The sequence below is a fragment of the Ptychodera flava genome, chromosome 2 (assembly GCF_041260155.1).
Source record: "Ptychodera flava strain L36383 chromosome 2, AS_Pfla_20210202, whole genome shotgun sequence".
NCBI classification, from domain to species: domain Eukaryota; kingdom Metazoa; phylum Hemichordata; class Enteropneusta; family Ptychoderidae; genus Ptychodera; species Ptychodera flava.
In genome coordinates, this window is record NC_091929.1 from 4,880,033 (window position 1) to 4,894,349 (window position 14,317).

Below are 14,317 nucleotides of genomic sequence, written 5' to 3' on the forward strand. Positions count from 1 at the left end.
ACTACCTACCTACCTACCTACCTACCTACCTACCTACCTACCTTCCTGCCTGCCTGCCTGCCTGCCTGCCTGCCTGCCTGCCTGCCTGCCTACCTGCCTACCTACCTACCTACCTACATACATACATACATACATACATACATACATACATACATACATACATACATACATACATACATACATACATACATACATACATACATACATACATACATACATACACACAATATAAAATATTTTCGACGTTGATTGCAAACACACATAGCGTTTGTTTCACTTACTGATACACAGGTTTGTTGCATTGAGTCGTGTTCGCTGCAGGCTTAATGAGATTGTTACTTCCTGACGTATTCAGTTCCGTTGAGCATCGAAGAACACAGACACTAAGCTTATGTGTTAGAAGTTTGTAACTCTCTCTGTGTCATGATTAAGTAGATAGTTTATTCGCTAAATGTCTTCGATCATTGGCGTTGATAGCCTTTAATTATCTCGCTCCTTCTTCATAGCTTTACAATGGTTTGTCTGTATTTTCTTCACCTCTCGGTAAACTGTTCAACGAATAATAAAAAAACCCCACTCTCTCCATTAAGTTTCCTTATTTTTAAAGTCCTCTTTACACCTAAAATTCCTGGAATTCAATCGTTCATTAAATGGATTAAATTTACTCTGTTTCTGCCTCAACGTTAATCTCCGTGGGTTCCTGGTATTTTAATGACAAGTCAAATAGATATAAAATGTATTTTCACTACAGCTTGTCATAGCCTGTATCAATCAAGTAAAGTATCGTGTGCTGTATATCCCCAGGCAGAAATGATGACAATTTCCTGTACACTTTTAAAACCATAATTTCAAGTTGTGTTCACATCTTTACCTGGCTGTATTCTGGTTTCCGGGCCACTTTGGTAGGAACGCCCTAAAGTAATACCTTCAAAGCTTATTCGCCCTCGAAAAGCGTTTCCTACATTAAGTATCGTTATGCAAATTAGACATTTTCATGCAAATGAGAGTGTCGTTTTACAAGGACTGAGCCACATCGACGCTATAAATTCAGTTCAGATCACTTGTGTGTTTCATAAGCATCAAGATGAACAGCGAAAGTATGCCGAGGCTGTTGGTTATTTCTTCATGTAGCTTTATCATACTGCTACAGTTTGGTAAGTGCCTTTATTTTTATCCTTTCTAGAAACTTGCGTTATCCAAGCCATGCTATTATTCCGACAATGAGTATACATTATCTAATCTCTGTAACGAGTCCCGGCAAAGTTTTACATATTGTCAGTAATTCGCATGATCTGAAAGCACTAGAGTGTTCATATTAAATGGAATGGCCACTTAACGAAACAAATGTAAATGTTACATCTAGGGACCACGAAATTGGAAATGCAGAGGGAATATATGACTGATTATACATGTGTCGGATCGAAAATAGCTGACGTTTACTTGCTACTGAAAAGAAAAAGTTTTACCTACCAAAACCCTGTCCACCAACTTTATAATTACTTTTCAAAAGGTTAAAAAATGATCAGTAGATTCTCAGGCGAAAACTCTTAAACTTAATTGGAACAGACGAATCCTTTAGGTTGCTTCAGTGGGTCATCGAAACCTTTATCTAAATCAATAAAGCATCATGGCTGATAAAATTATGTTATAAAAGTTGTATTGAAGGTTATCTCACACTTAATGAAATATCGGAACGTTAACTACACTGGATCACTAAATGATAACTAATTTGCAATCTTATAATGATTTTAGAGCAGATTCGTGCCATTCAAATGTCACTCTTTCTGTACAGGAAGTAACTTCACAGAATAGCCCCTGATACTTGCTGCCTGTTTGACTTGTTGCCTTCAAGCCGTGAATCCGATTCTACACACGATATTCCGATAAATTTTCTCCTGTAAAGAACGTCGGTAAAACCGGTCAATCTTACGTCACTTTACGTCAGTCAATCTTGCGTTTCTTTACGTCGGTCGTACGCGTCATGTCATCTTTTATTGTCTTGCCATTAAAGAGTTCCGTGCAGTGACGTAACTCGCAAAAAATCGATCAGGAGGCTGTAAAGCAAGCTTTTTAATTTTTATGCTGCCCGCACGACTTTTATTCTTTTTTTAGAAATAAATAGATGATTCCTGAATAACTATTGCTTGTAAATGTTTTGTTTGCTTGTCCGGTAATAAATTCTAAATTCACAAAAATGTAAAATCTATGTGAGCAATGGGAAGGATACAAAAGTACGCTATTAAATGAAAGTACCACTTAATAGGATTCAATGGGTTGATCAAATTATGACAAGGAGAACCCTGGTGACCCTCTGGAATTTACCACCATATAGTAAAAGTATGCAAGCATTCATTCTACTCCGTGAAAAGTTTACGAGGCTGACGTCGATGTCGACAGCGATCACATCGCTTTATTACTTATATGCCGTAATTTTTCCTCGGGTAACACGGGGAAGCTGTAATCCTAGATTAGAAATAAAGTATTTTGGGTAATCACGATTTCGAAGAATTATGTCCGGTGCTGATCATTATTGCACGAAGCATAAAACTTAGATTAATATAATCTCTTCAGTGCTTGTGTTATTTATAGTAAAATCATTCTGATACCATACTGAAATCAATGTAATTTCTATTACTTTTGATGTGAACATCCTTCCAGACCCCTTTCATCGTTGTTTATGCCTTTTTGTGATTGGTGTCTTAAGAGTAGGGACACAGTGACAATGTATTCAGTATGAAAATCTGCATGAATATGGCAAGACGTGATTAGGATTTGCTTTATTTGACCATTTTCAGTGGTTTTTATCTTTGCATAATTTGAGTGACTTAGACGAGGACAGTCACAAGGAATGTTGCACCGTTAGTGGGTCAGTATGATAATGGCATTTGTATAGGTAGTATAGACATCAAATCAGGTCTAATAATCATTATAATTCAAGGTAACTATGAAATTTACCAGGTCCAAGGAATATATCGAAAATGACAAAGGCAATGGGGTCATCTTGAACCACGAAATAGTGGTGGTACCAGGTGTCCAGAATGGGTAAGCGTACCCTGCCAGCTAGCTGCACCCGTCAAGATTGACCCAAAGCGACAAATCCATTGTTATTTGGTGAATTCACCAAATTACTTGTAAACTTGTTTTGACGTGTGTTCAGATGCATACACGTACATACATACATACATACATACATACATACATACATACATACATACATACATACATACATACATACATACATACATACATACATACATACATACATACATACATACAGACAGACAGACAGACAGACAGACAGACAGACAGACAATAATGACAGACAGACAGACAGACAGAAAATAATTTATCATCACCATCATCATCATATGTCGATGATGATAATGATGATGATGATGATGATGATGATGATAATGATGATAAAGTGACGTAGTTCTAGTTAATGAAGTCGATAAAAATGATCAGGACAACACGTGAAGTGGTACGTCCGAGTTAAACCTTCTATCATAGTGGCAAGTAGTCACCTGGTCAGCAGAGAACGACGTACGTGTGTGCCAACGTTAAAAACAACAACTGTAATTGCAGTAACTAAGATTCGTTGGATTGTTCACTTGATGAAAGGAAATAGAGTTTTAGAAGTCGAGGAGGCTTTAAATCTTAGTGACGTATGTCTTTGTTCGGTTCACAATGTTCTAAATTAAACCTGAATTTTTTTAATCTTGATTTAAGACTACTTCTGTTCAACCGATTATTTCTCAGCTAAAAACTTCCGGTGAACTTGCGTAGTAAGATGCCCCGGGTTAAGAATGTTATTCACAGTCACGATGCAAAAAAGGTCATATGCCCTCTCTTTGAATCGTTACTTCAAATAATATGTACTTTTTCAAATGTTTGGGCGTTTAGAGATCCTTCACCAATCAATATTAGAAAAGCATGGGTTCTTATTACAAGTATCTACGTCACAGTGGTTGTGAGGTTGTATTAGAGGACCATCAAAACGTCATCAATGACGTCAAGACGGGCTTAGAATATGAGCAGAATCAAGTTTTACCTGGTTAAAATGAACCAAATAAAGGGTCAATTACACGTGTGACGTTATATTAGGAATATTTCTTCAAGTTTAATTCAAATATATTGCTGGCATGAAATTCGACCTGTTGTTTAAATTGTTCGATTAAGTTGCAGAATGCTAACGGTTATGCATGCAAGAGTTAAAACAGAGTTAGTAACCTGTTCATTATACTGCGCCAACGAATTAGTATTGCGTGTAGTTTTCAATATTATAATTGGATATGTTTGAATCGGTTGAATTGGCAGGTGATTAATTGGAGCATAACACTTTTATTGTATTCTCTGAAGTGTTATCGAATTCCACAGTAAAGTGTCTTTTAAAGTCATGCACGGTCTCCTAGAAGCGTATCATTTCATGAAAAGCCAGGTTTAAACACATAATGGGATACATTAAACAAAATAATAGAAAGTCCAGCTTCCGTCGGTATTTTCAATGTCTGTGAATAAATAATACTCCGCATGCCCTTACGTTGGCCTTTTATGAGCATGTTCTAAATTTGCCGACTGTGGAAGAATCACAACATCAGCTATTGAAATCAACACAACTGTAATGTTTATGTCCTCATCATACACCAACCGAGTATCCTTCAATGAACACGATTCATACATTTCAATTTTCCTAAATTTAAGCTAATGCCCAAATGTTGTCTATTTCAAGGAATGATTGACAACTATGTCAGTTTCTTGGATGACATTAACAAGTTAAAAGAAATATAGTATTTTTACATAAATTAATATAAGGCATTAAGACAATGGGTTTAAGACACTTTCTATAAGGCAATTAAAAAGAGGCACACTTCTCGACACGGTACGCATATGCCATGTGACATGTCACATCTTGTGGTGACATATTAAAACTACAGTTCTCATTCATTGGTTCCCACAGCAATTCTTGAAGGCATTGCATATTTGCATATGTTGTTCCTTTGTCGTTTTATGAGTGTTATCAAATTTAATCATATTTGAGATAAAGTTGATAAACTACTTACACAGATAATATCTTTGTTTTCTAATGAACATTCAATTCTGTAAAAATCACAACATTTGCTTTCCGTTTTGATCTCACGAGCTACACTTCTTAGAAAGCACATAGTTTATAGAGTTTGTGACATCTGATACTGTAACACGAAACCAGACATTACAATAATTATCTCTACATTTATACAAAGAATATTGAGTATTGCTTAGTATTTAATATATTTCATATTTGCATATTCCAGCATCTCAGAGTCATGCACCATACAATCATAATATGTGACACGTGTTGAATCATTGTATTGCTTCGCTTCATCTTTGGAGTTTATTCTTCTTCCAGACAACAACGTCCGAAAACATTAGATTGTCGAGATGTAATTAAATCTCGACAATCTAAAGAGACATTGTTGCCTGAATTATCATGAAATTCAATTTCACGTCAAAATATACACAAATCTAAATGTATATACATGTATATGTAGATGTATATGGAGATGTATATACAGTGCTTTAACAAGAAAAACAAAAATGAGTAAGAACGGTAAGAGTCAGCTCTACATAGAACCCAGTCGCCGATGAATACCACGAATGGTAAAATTACATTTGCACAAAATTATCTTCTGGATATGCTTACTATATGGGTACCGCATTTCATATCGAGTGTTGTTTCGTAAAGTGTAATTTGCAAGGCTATTTAGCAGCTGATGCTCTCCAAATGATACATCAAGGACTCTATATGACAGGTCTTGTGATACTCTAATTGAGATTATCCAGGCAATGCCTATGTTTGGCAACCGTTGCTAGGCACACTTAAATAAACGATAACATTTCGTTACTTGTTAAAAAACAATCTTGCAGAATTCTGTAGTTTTTAACAAAATTTAAAAGAATATTGTTTTTGAATTTTCTTACACGATCTATGATTTATTTTTTTGATAAAACTTTGAGGAATTTAAAACTTAGGTAAGTTTATCAGATTTGCATTTGAATTAAATCTACGTCAGTTTGAAACTTTTCATTTTGAAAAAGACAAAAATGCTCACAAACTGATGATAAATTGTATAAGAGTAACATGACGCTGAGAAAGGTCAATGCCAACTGAGGTTTCGTCAACTGCACAAATGTCATTGTAATTGCATCATACACATAAGAATACAGAACCCGTGTTTGGTTACACAAGACCCTCAGTTCAGTCTTTGATCTAAATTTATCATTGCACAAGTTGTCACCTGTCAACATAATTCAATAATAATCGCTGGTGTAGCAGTGTTTGTTTGTTTGTTTGTTCGGACAGATACATTCCCTCAAGGGCCTAACCAAGCCAAGCTGTACAGCTCGCTCGAATTTTATCTTATTCGTTTCAAATGTAAAAATGTTACAAGGCAATTATGAAAAATCGAAAGAAACTATTTTTTGACATCGCGATCAATCAATACTTTTTCAATGCGTCGTTAATATTTGATGGTTTGAATTTCATCCAGAGAAGGGTGCACAAATTTATCCCTATAATGAATCCTAGTAATGTATTAATATGCATGAACAGATATATCCCTATTTATGCAACAGAACATTGATTCATTTCTAGAGTGACAGAGACCAAAACGACGCCATATTTCAGCAATTTAAAGGGAAACCGACGTCCGAACTGCGCCTGTGCGAGTTTCTCGTTTACAAACAATGTATTTCGTGCACGATATCTAGATGCACCTCATCATCATAGCTGCAACATTTAAATTATAGGATGTAGATTATGACAGACATGTTTCAACTTTTATAAATCACCATCGTACCTTGGATACAGTGTTTACATTGGTCATATGGGTCCCATACGACCTTGGAGCGCAGTTCCGACGACTGTATCCCTTTAATCACTTATCCTGCTCTGTCACATGATGTTACAAATCACACGACAGTTTTATCATTTCTTTCCGTCTTTTACAATATTTTAGTATCAAGAAAACATCAGAAAGTACATTATATCGTGATTTTGTTTGTCGTACCAGTCTTTTAAGTTGGCACTGAAGCGTTGGCTACCCGCCACTTACGTCATATCTAAAATTTCACTAACAGATGGTCTTTCTCTACTATTATAGTATCATTCTTCAAGGGTATTGCGGTTAGATTTTTTAAAATAACAACTGGAGGTTCTGCAGTGAAGTCATAGCTTGTTCAATATATACTTTCTTGATAGAATACCAGACGTTTAAATTTCGGACCGTCCTCTTTCACTTGTATTTCAGATGCGTTTCATCACTATAGTTTGTGTGCTCTATGCTTGGTTGGCATTGCAATAAGACACTTCTTGAACGTCATTGTAAATATTGTGTTTTCGTCTCAGTTTGAGTGTTTTCACTCATTTTCACTTCACTAACTTGTTTTGTACTACAGAAGAACATTGTTTGTGCTACGCAATACTTCATCATGCGGGAAAGACTGTTAAAATAAATTAACGTTTTAAAGGAAGTCAATATAACGACCAAAGCCAGTCCATAAATTTGACTTTACAGTCAATAGAACCTTTAAGAAGATAATAACTTGCAATTCTTTGACCTTCATCACTGTTATCAACACTGAAACAGAACAATGCAAACAATACAATAAACCTTGACAAGATATTGCCCGGAACATTTGTTACATGGAATTATAGCAATTCTAAACTACCTGACTGAGTTTAGCTTTCTTCTTGGAATTATTGTTTACAACTTTCCGCAACTTTATATCAACCTTGTCGCCATTCCTCACTACAAACACACAAATAGGTATGCCTGAACACACGAACACATAGAGGCAAACAATATATATATATATATATATATATATATATATATATATATATATATATATATATATATATATATATATATATATATATATATATATATATAAATTTATTGTGTACATAAAACTAGTCATATCCTTTATTTTATTTATTTATTTATTTTTCTTTCAGGTCTAACCAGGTCACTACCAGTCGAGTCTGGTAAGTAATTTCAAGAAACAATGCAAGTTATTGAATTGTTGATTTCAGGATCAAGTGTTAAGGAATGTTTAATAAAAGTGAACAAAAATTGCATAGCGAGGAACTTTAATATGTTACAATTGTTTGGCGATCGTTGCCATATATTTTTGTAGAATATATATATATATATATATATATATATATATATATATATATATATATATATATATATATATATATATATAATTTATATATATATATATATATATATATATATATATATATATATATATATATATATATATATATATATATATTGTGACTTGTTTGTGTCTACACTGAAGTGCAATACTGGTTCTGTTAGCTGATTGGATAAGGGCAATGGTACCAGTGACGTCACATACTTTTCACTTTCTTATCATTTCTTATCAGATGACGATTCAGCGGAAAACACCGCACCTTCATTTCGAATTGTCCCTGCACTTGGTCGTGATAATGGAATGTTGAAACTGGTTTTGCATGGTGAGTTTATCATCTACTTACACTACAATTTTTGAAGTCAGTGCCATTTATAAAACGTTACCATGTCCTGAAAATTATCATTGCGTCATTTTGTCACTTTGAAATTTAAAAAATTGCTTTTAATTTCTTCGTATGAAGTTGTTATTGGCCATAATGTCTGCCTAATGCCAACACTGTATCCAGAAATGTCTCTGTATTGTGTTATTGAATCATGGAGGTCTTTCTTTTATCTCCATGATTGCACATACTGTCTACCCAATGCCGACACAATATCCAAGAACGTCGGTGTTGTATGCTATCGGACATACTGTCTTTTGTCTACCCAATGCCAACACTGTATCCAGGAACGTCTGTGTATATGTGCTGCATTTGACATACTGTCTGCCCAATACAACACATTATCCAGGGACGTCTGTGTATTATGTTATTGGTCATACTGTCTACCCACTTCAGTTAACACTGTATCCAGGACGTCTGTATATGTTACATGTTTTTTCTTTGCTTACATAAGATGGGAATGCAAAGTCGTCCGTAAATCTTCGTTCCCAGCCGTTTACTTTGCAAATCTGTAATAAATGATTACTTCCTTGAGAAGCTTCAAACGATGGACCATGACTAGACAAGTTATGACTGGCAATACCAAATACAGTCAGAAACACGTTAGGACTAATTGGGAGAATTGGATCTTTACATTTTTCAAATTTCTCAAAAGTGTTGGATGCGGTATAGCTGAATGTTGCAATATTTCAAATTACTAATGAAAACAAGTGCATTGCTTAAAGAGAAAAGCAGATGAGCTTACATATATGCAGATTAAACCGGCATTAGTTCATTATCAAATTATCCCAAATTAGTTCCAAACGTGTTTATAAGGAAGTAACCTTGGAAACACAGCGTAGTGTGTACAGTGTGTGATGTTATTGTTGACATGTTAAAACTGGTCTGGACTGAATATTCAGTCCTTAATAATGCAGTCGGACATTACTCAAACAAAATGTGTTGGCAAGTTGAATACTTAATACTCAAGCAATTAAAACCACACCGAGTGACCTCGAGTGACGGTGTACCACGAAATTTTGACTCGAAATGACACGAAATTTTGATTTCGCTCGTGCATATATATCGTGAACTGGTCAAAATCGAGTAGACTAATATTTAAGTATACCCGTTGCTGGGTGTGGTTTATTGCTATTATATCATAACAGTATATTGAAATTCTGGCGTGAAACGTTGAAAAGGAAATTTTCTCTGGCTGGGGGCTCGCGCGTGCTACAACCGTGCCATATCGCGAATATAGCACAGTCATTTTCACGTCTCGACCAATCTGATCGTAGTATTTGCGACGTCAATATACTGGTATGATGTAATCATAGACCCTCGAGAAACTTTTCTCGAGGGTCTATGATATAATTCACATTTCGACATCAATTTTGGAGTTAAAAAATGTGTTTTACAGCCAGCAAAATTGCTGGAAATTACATAAACAACACAGGTACCAGGAGCGTTAAATTTCTTACTAGATCCTTTCGGTAAATATCTAGCCACTATGCAGCTGTTCGGGTAACCCATAGTATCGTGTTCCTTAACTTCAACTGATAACAATCTTCCTAAGTATCGACTTTTATCACCAATCACCAACGACTTCTACTCGTGTAATATTTTCAATAATCATATTTTTGTTGTTTTTATTCACTGATTATATCCTAGGAAACACTTTATTTCTCTCAATGGTTAAAAAGGTTCCGTATCGCAGATTTTCCTCTGATAATTTCAAGTTATCAAGAAAGCGTCTATTATTCCAACAGATTTAACAGAACGAATGATCAAAGACATGGCCGCGGACGAGGATACAAAACTAACAGAAAGTCAGATGGCTGCACTACGTGACAAGATCATTGGCTTTTATAAGAAAATCCTGAATCATCCTGCTATTAACTCTGATCGCGTGATGTTCTCAACCAAAAAACCCGACTTCAATCCCAACGTGCTACCAGCAATGCCAGTGCAGCCCATGGATTCCGAGGTGTTCCCTGCCAAAACGTCCGACGTGCAACCGGCAGTTCAGTCCAGTATTTTAGAGGATGAAAATGAGTTAATGGTAAATGAAAGCGTTTTGAGAAAGGTAAGATATTACATTCTCCATCAATTTGCACCGGTCTGAGCATTTAACCCTTTGATCGCCAAAGTAAACTTTTGTCACCTGAATAAAATATAGCAAAGTCAATTTTTTTTTATTTTTGCCAAAATTTTGATAAAAAACTGTAGCCTAGGAAATTTGATATCCAGTTGGTCCAAAATTATGAAAAAACTTACAGAAAAGTTCACAAAAATTGGTAAAATATTTCATTAAAATTTCGGTGGGAAAAATGACAGCGGTCAAAGGGTTAAGGATGGATGCATATGCGGCATGCATCTCTACTTATTTCGAATCTTTCATAAAAATATCATTCTGTGCAAATCTGAGACCTACATATCTACTGAAACTGGTTGACTAAAAACACATTTTTATTCCTTCCGTTTTCAGGAGGACCGAAAGATCAAATTTATCAGAATAGTGGAATACCTTTTTGGTTGAATCTAGAAATTTGTCACAAATCAAACAAGAGTTGACCAGCGTTACTTTTAATTATGCAGAAAAGTTAGTGGGATAGTTATGTTTCAATCTGATGCGGATATTGTTTTGATACGGTCTCGTTTCTGTTGTTGTTTTTTCAATAGAAGAAAAGGGAACAGCCTTTTCAGGAAGTGTGCAGAAGTAGAAGTGAATTTAAAAAACTTTTCAGGGGAAGGACACGTACCAATACCTTGGTCAATCTGCAAGAAGGACAGTATTTTCATGTAACAACGTGTTTTCCGGAGGGACAGTCATGCACAGGAATCGCCGATACGTAAGTCGAGCAATCACCAATCGTGTAAATCTTGTTAGAAAATTTATTCAAATAATATCAATGTAATCACTTGGTTAATATCAGTTTAAAGTTCCAATGATGACTGCAATGAGATGTTTTCATTATTGCATACATTGCAAATAAGATAAATATATATATGACAGTGTAATGTTTTACAAAGGCATCGACCCCTGCGCCAAATCCCCACCAATTAAGGTGAGGCGTTGTCAAAATGTTGGCTTACTCAAAACACTGTGAAATGTACGAATTTTCAATGCAATATCTCCTCTGATATAGTCTATCTACCGTTACGGTAGAGATATTCTGTCAACACAATACAGCGAGATATGACCGAAGGGCATGTAAATTTACTGTAATATTCAAAGAGACATGTCTGTTTTATTTTTCAGGTACGCATCAGCATGTCTGACCAAACAGTCCTGGACAATTGCATATGTCCAGCCAGTATCAGAACCAAATGTCGACTATGACTGGGATTGGATTAGCATCAGTACGTGTTGCAGTTGCCGAATACGAGCACTTGATTGAGAATATATTCCAAATGCCTTACATCTAATTTTCCACAAATATCCTACAAATGTACAATATAATCATCTTCATGGACAAACACGACAAAACATGATATTTCTACATTCTTGTAGAACGTCATGCTTGAATACCTTCCAAATCATTTTGTTTGTTTATTTGTTTTTCTCATTTATTTCAAAGACACATCATGACTCACGGCTATGAGAATGCCGTTTAGTAAGAATTATAGGCTGGAATACAATCAGCCATTCTGTGACGAGTACCTTCAAAAGTATGAGGATGAACATAACATGAATCGATTTGTTTTCCAAATATATAGCAGATCAACTATCTAATTGATTGGAATGACAAGAAGGCTTCCTTCGCATTTGTTGTAGCATCCGTCCGTCAAATGGCTGCCCTACCTTATCAAGTACCTCTCCGTAGTTTGGTATGATAATCAGAACTTGCGTGTGTTTCAGGCATCATATCAAAACCATGGAGAGATTCTAGACAAGGTGCTGTCGAATTTGATGATCATTTTAATATGGAAGCATACAGTGACAGCAGTGAGAGTAAATCTACACTCTGTGTACCCTAACAGTTCCCGCAAACCAAGTCATAACCTGAAGTGTGTAATTTTAGATGTCTTTATTAAATTTAATCATGGACTGTAAAACAGAACCAAGGTTTATTTCGACAAGGGAGCTCTCTGTAACATCATTCGTCCCAAGATTGTAATCTTAGGAACCCCAGCATTTTCTTTAAAGGGAGGTGTCGTCAGGATTGCGTCTCCTTTGCGAACAACGTGTTTCCTGCACAATATCAAGAAACATCACGTCAACATAGCTGCAACGTTTACATTTTACGATGTACATCATGGAAAACATATTTTAACTTTCATCAATCGTCAACCCACCTTGAATACAATGTTTATGGGTCCCGTGCGACCTTTTGGTGTAGTTCCGAGACCCCTTCAATGTAACTTGTTCACAAACCATCGTTGGGAGTAGCTTTCTTCGTCTCAGCGTAGTTGATCTTGCAATTGTTGACGTTGAATTAGTAGAAGGTTTCTAATACAACTGACAACCCCTTATAGTGTACTGTTAACTCAAACACGAGTGTTTGTTGAGAATTTTAAGATATGTCTAATATTAATGTTAATGTACATTGTGTTTTGTTTCTACATTATGCACTTCACAGAAATTATTTGCTATTTGATTTAATTGTCTCTGTACTTTCTTTCTTGTAAATTTTGTAGTACTGGGTTCGATGATTGATGACATTTAAATCGAATAATTGTACGAAACATACAAGGAAATAGGCCCGACCGTTTACGAAGATGGTTATTAATTTGTAAAGGTTCCTTAGCAATCATTAAAATCTACATTCAACATGATTTCATCTCCTACCATTTGTCTTTCACTGTTTATTAACGATGTCGGTCACGTGACTTTCATCAGAATAAAGTGTCTTGCGCAGACATACATTCCCTACTCTTACATCAACGTTTTTGTTTTGAACCGCATCGAAAAAAAATTTCATGATCCGTTTTGCGCTTGTCTGTTCTCACTTCTAACGCGAATGGATTTCAACAGGACGCATGCGCGTGTCAGCATATCTCCACATTGCTGATGTATGAGAATAACACCGCATGACCGACTTGGCTAGGCACGAGGCATATGGAAATTATCCATTTTTCTTTATAACACGATATCATCACCAGAAACATGGATAATTTAAGTTAACAAAATTCAGACCTGTGATAAGCTGAAGCGTTATACAATTTTATTCAGAATTGGGGTATCGTCGAATCTATAATTTTTACATGAAAGACGGCAACAACTCTCGTTTGCAGTGAAGTGTAAACAAAGTTTTAGGTTTGTTTCTCTTCGTAAGTATCTTACAAAAAACGATGCGGCGACGAGCTTTTTATTTGCGGATTGTTTTTATCTCCGAGTCTCAAGACCCAACCACCGACATTGTAACAAAACTTAGGGAGTGTTACATACTGCGCTAGTTGGGATTCATATATGTATCTGACACTGGGCAAGTTGTCGACGGTAACTCCACGCGGTGTAGAAATGAACAGGACATGTGATTCTACATGCAGACATAACGTGATTCCACATTGAGCTATAACATGTGATTCTACATGGATACATTACATGTGATGCTATATTAAAACATTACACGGGATTGTATATGCAGACATTGCATGCTATACTTTCTGCAGTACATAGTATGTATGTGGTGAACACCAACCTGTCAGGGTGAGTAATAAAGCCATTTGGTCTGATACAGGAAACCCATTTAAAACCACGTGCAAAATTGTCTTCGTTCTTCAGTGCCATATGTATGATTTAAAATACAA

General features: G+C 35.6%; 1 protein-coding gene across 1 annotated transcript; it reads left to right on the plus strand.

The window, feature by feature from the left end:
• The first annotated feature begins 1,049 nt into the window (after nucleotides 1–1,049).
• On the plus strand, nucleotides 1,050–13,352 carry LOC139151853 (uncharacterized). The gene is made up of 6 exons (XM_070724876.1): nucleotides 1,050–1,154; nucleotides 7,997–8,026; nucleotides 8,438–8,527; nucleotides 10,333–10,649; nucleotides 11,246–11,415; nucleotides 11,826–13,352. The coding sequence occupies exons 1-6, from the start codon at nucleotides 1,085–1,087 to the stop codon at nucleotides 11,962–11,964; spliced, it is 816 nt and encodes a 271-aa protein (XP_070580977.1). The 5' UTR covers nucleotides 1,050–1,084; the 3' UTR covers nucleotides 11,965–13,352.
• Nucleotides 13,353–14,317: the final 965 nt, after the last annotated feature.

Coding starts and splice junctions, on each gene's coding strand:
- LOC139151853 (XM_070724876.1), top strand. CDS start 1,085: ATGAACAGCGAAAGTATGCCGAGGCTGTTGGTTATTTCTTCATGTAGC. Junction 8,528..10,332: donor GTTGAAACTGGTTTTGCATG/GTGAGTTTATCA, acceptor TTATTCCAACAG/ATTTAACAGAACGAATGATC. Junction 11,416..11,825: donor TGCACAGGAATCGCCGATAC/GTAAGTCGAGCA, acceptor TTTATTTTTCAG/GTACGCATCAGCATGTCTGA.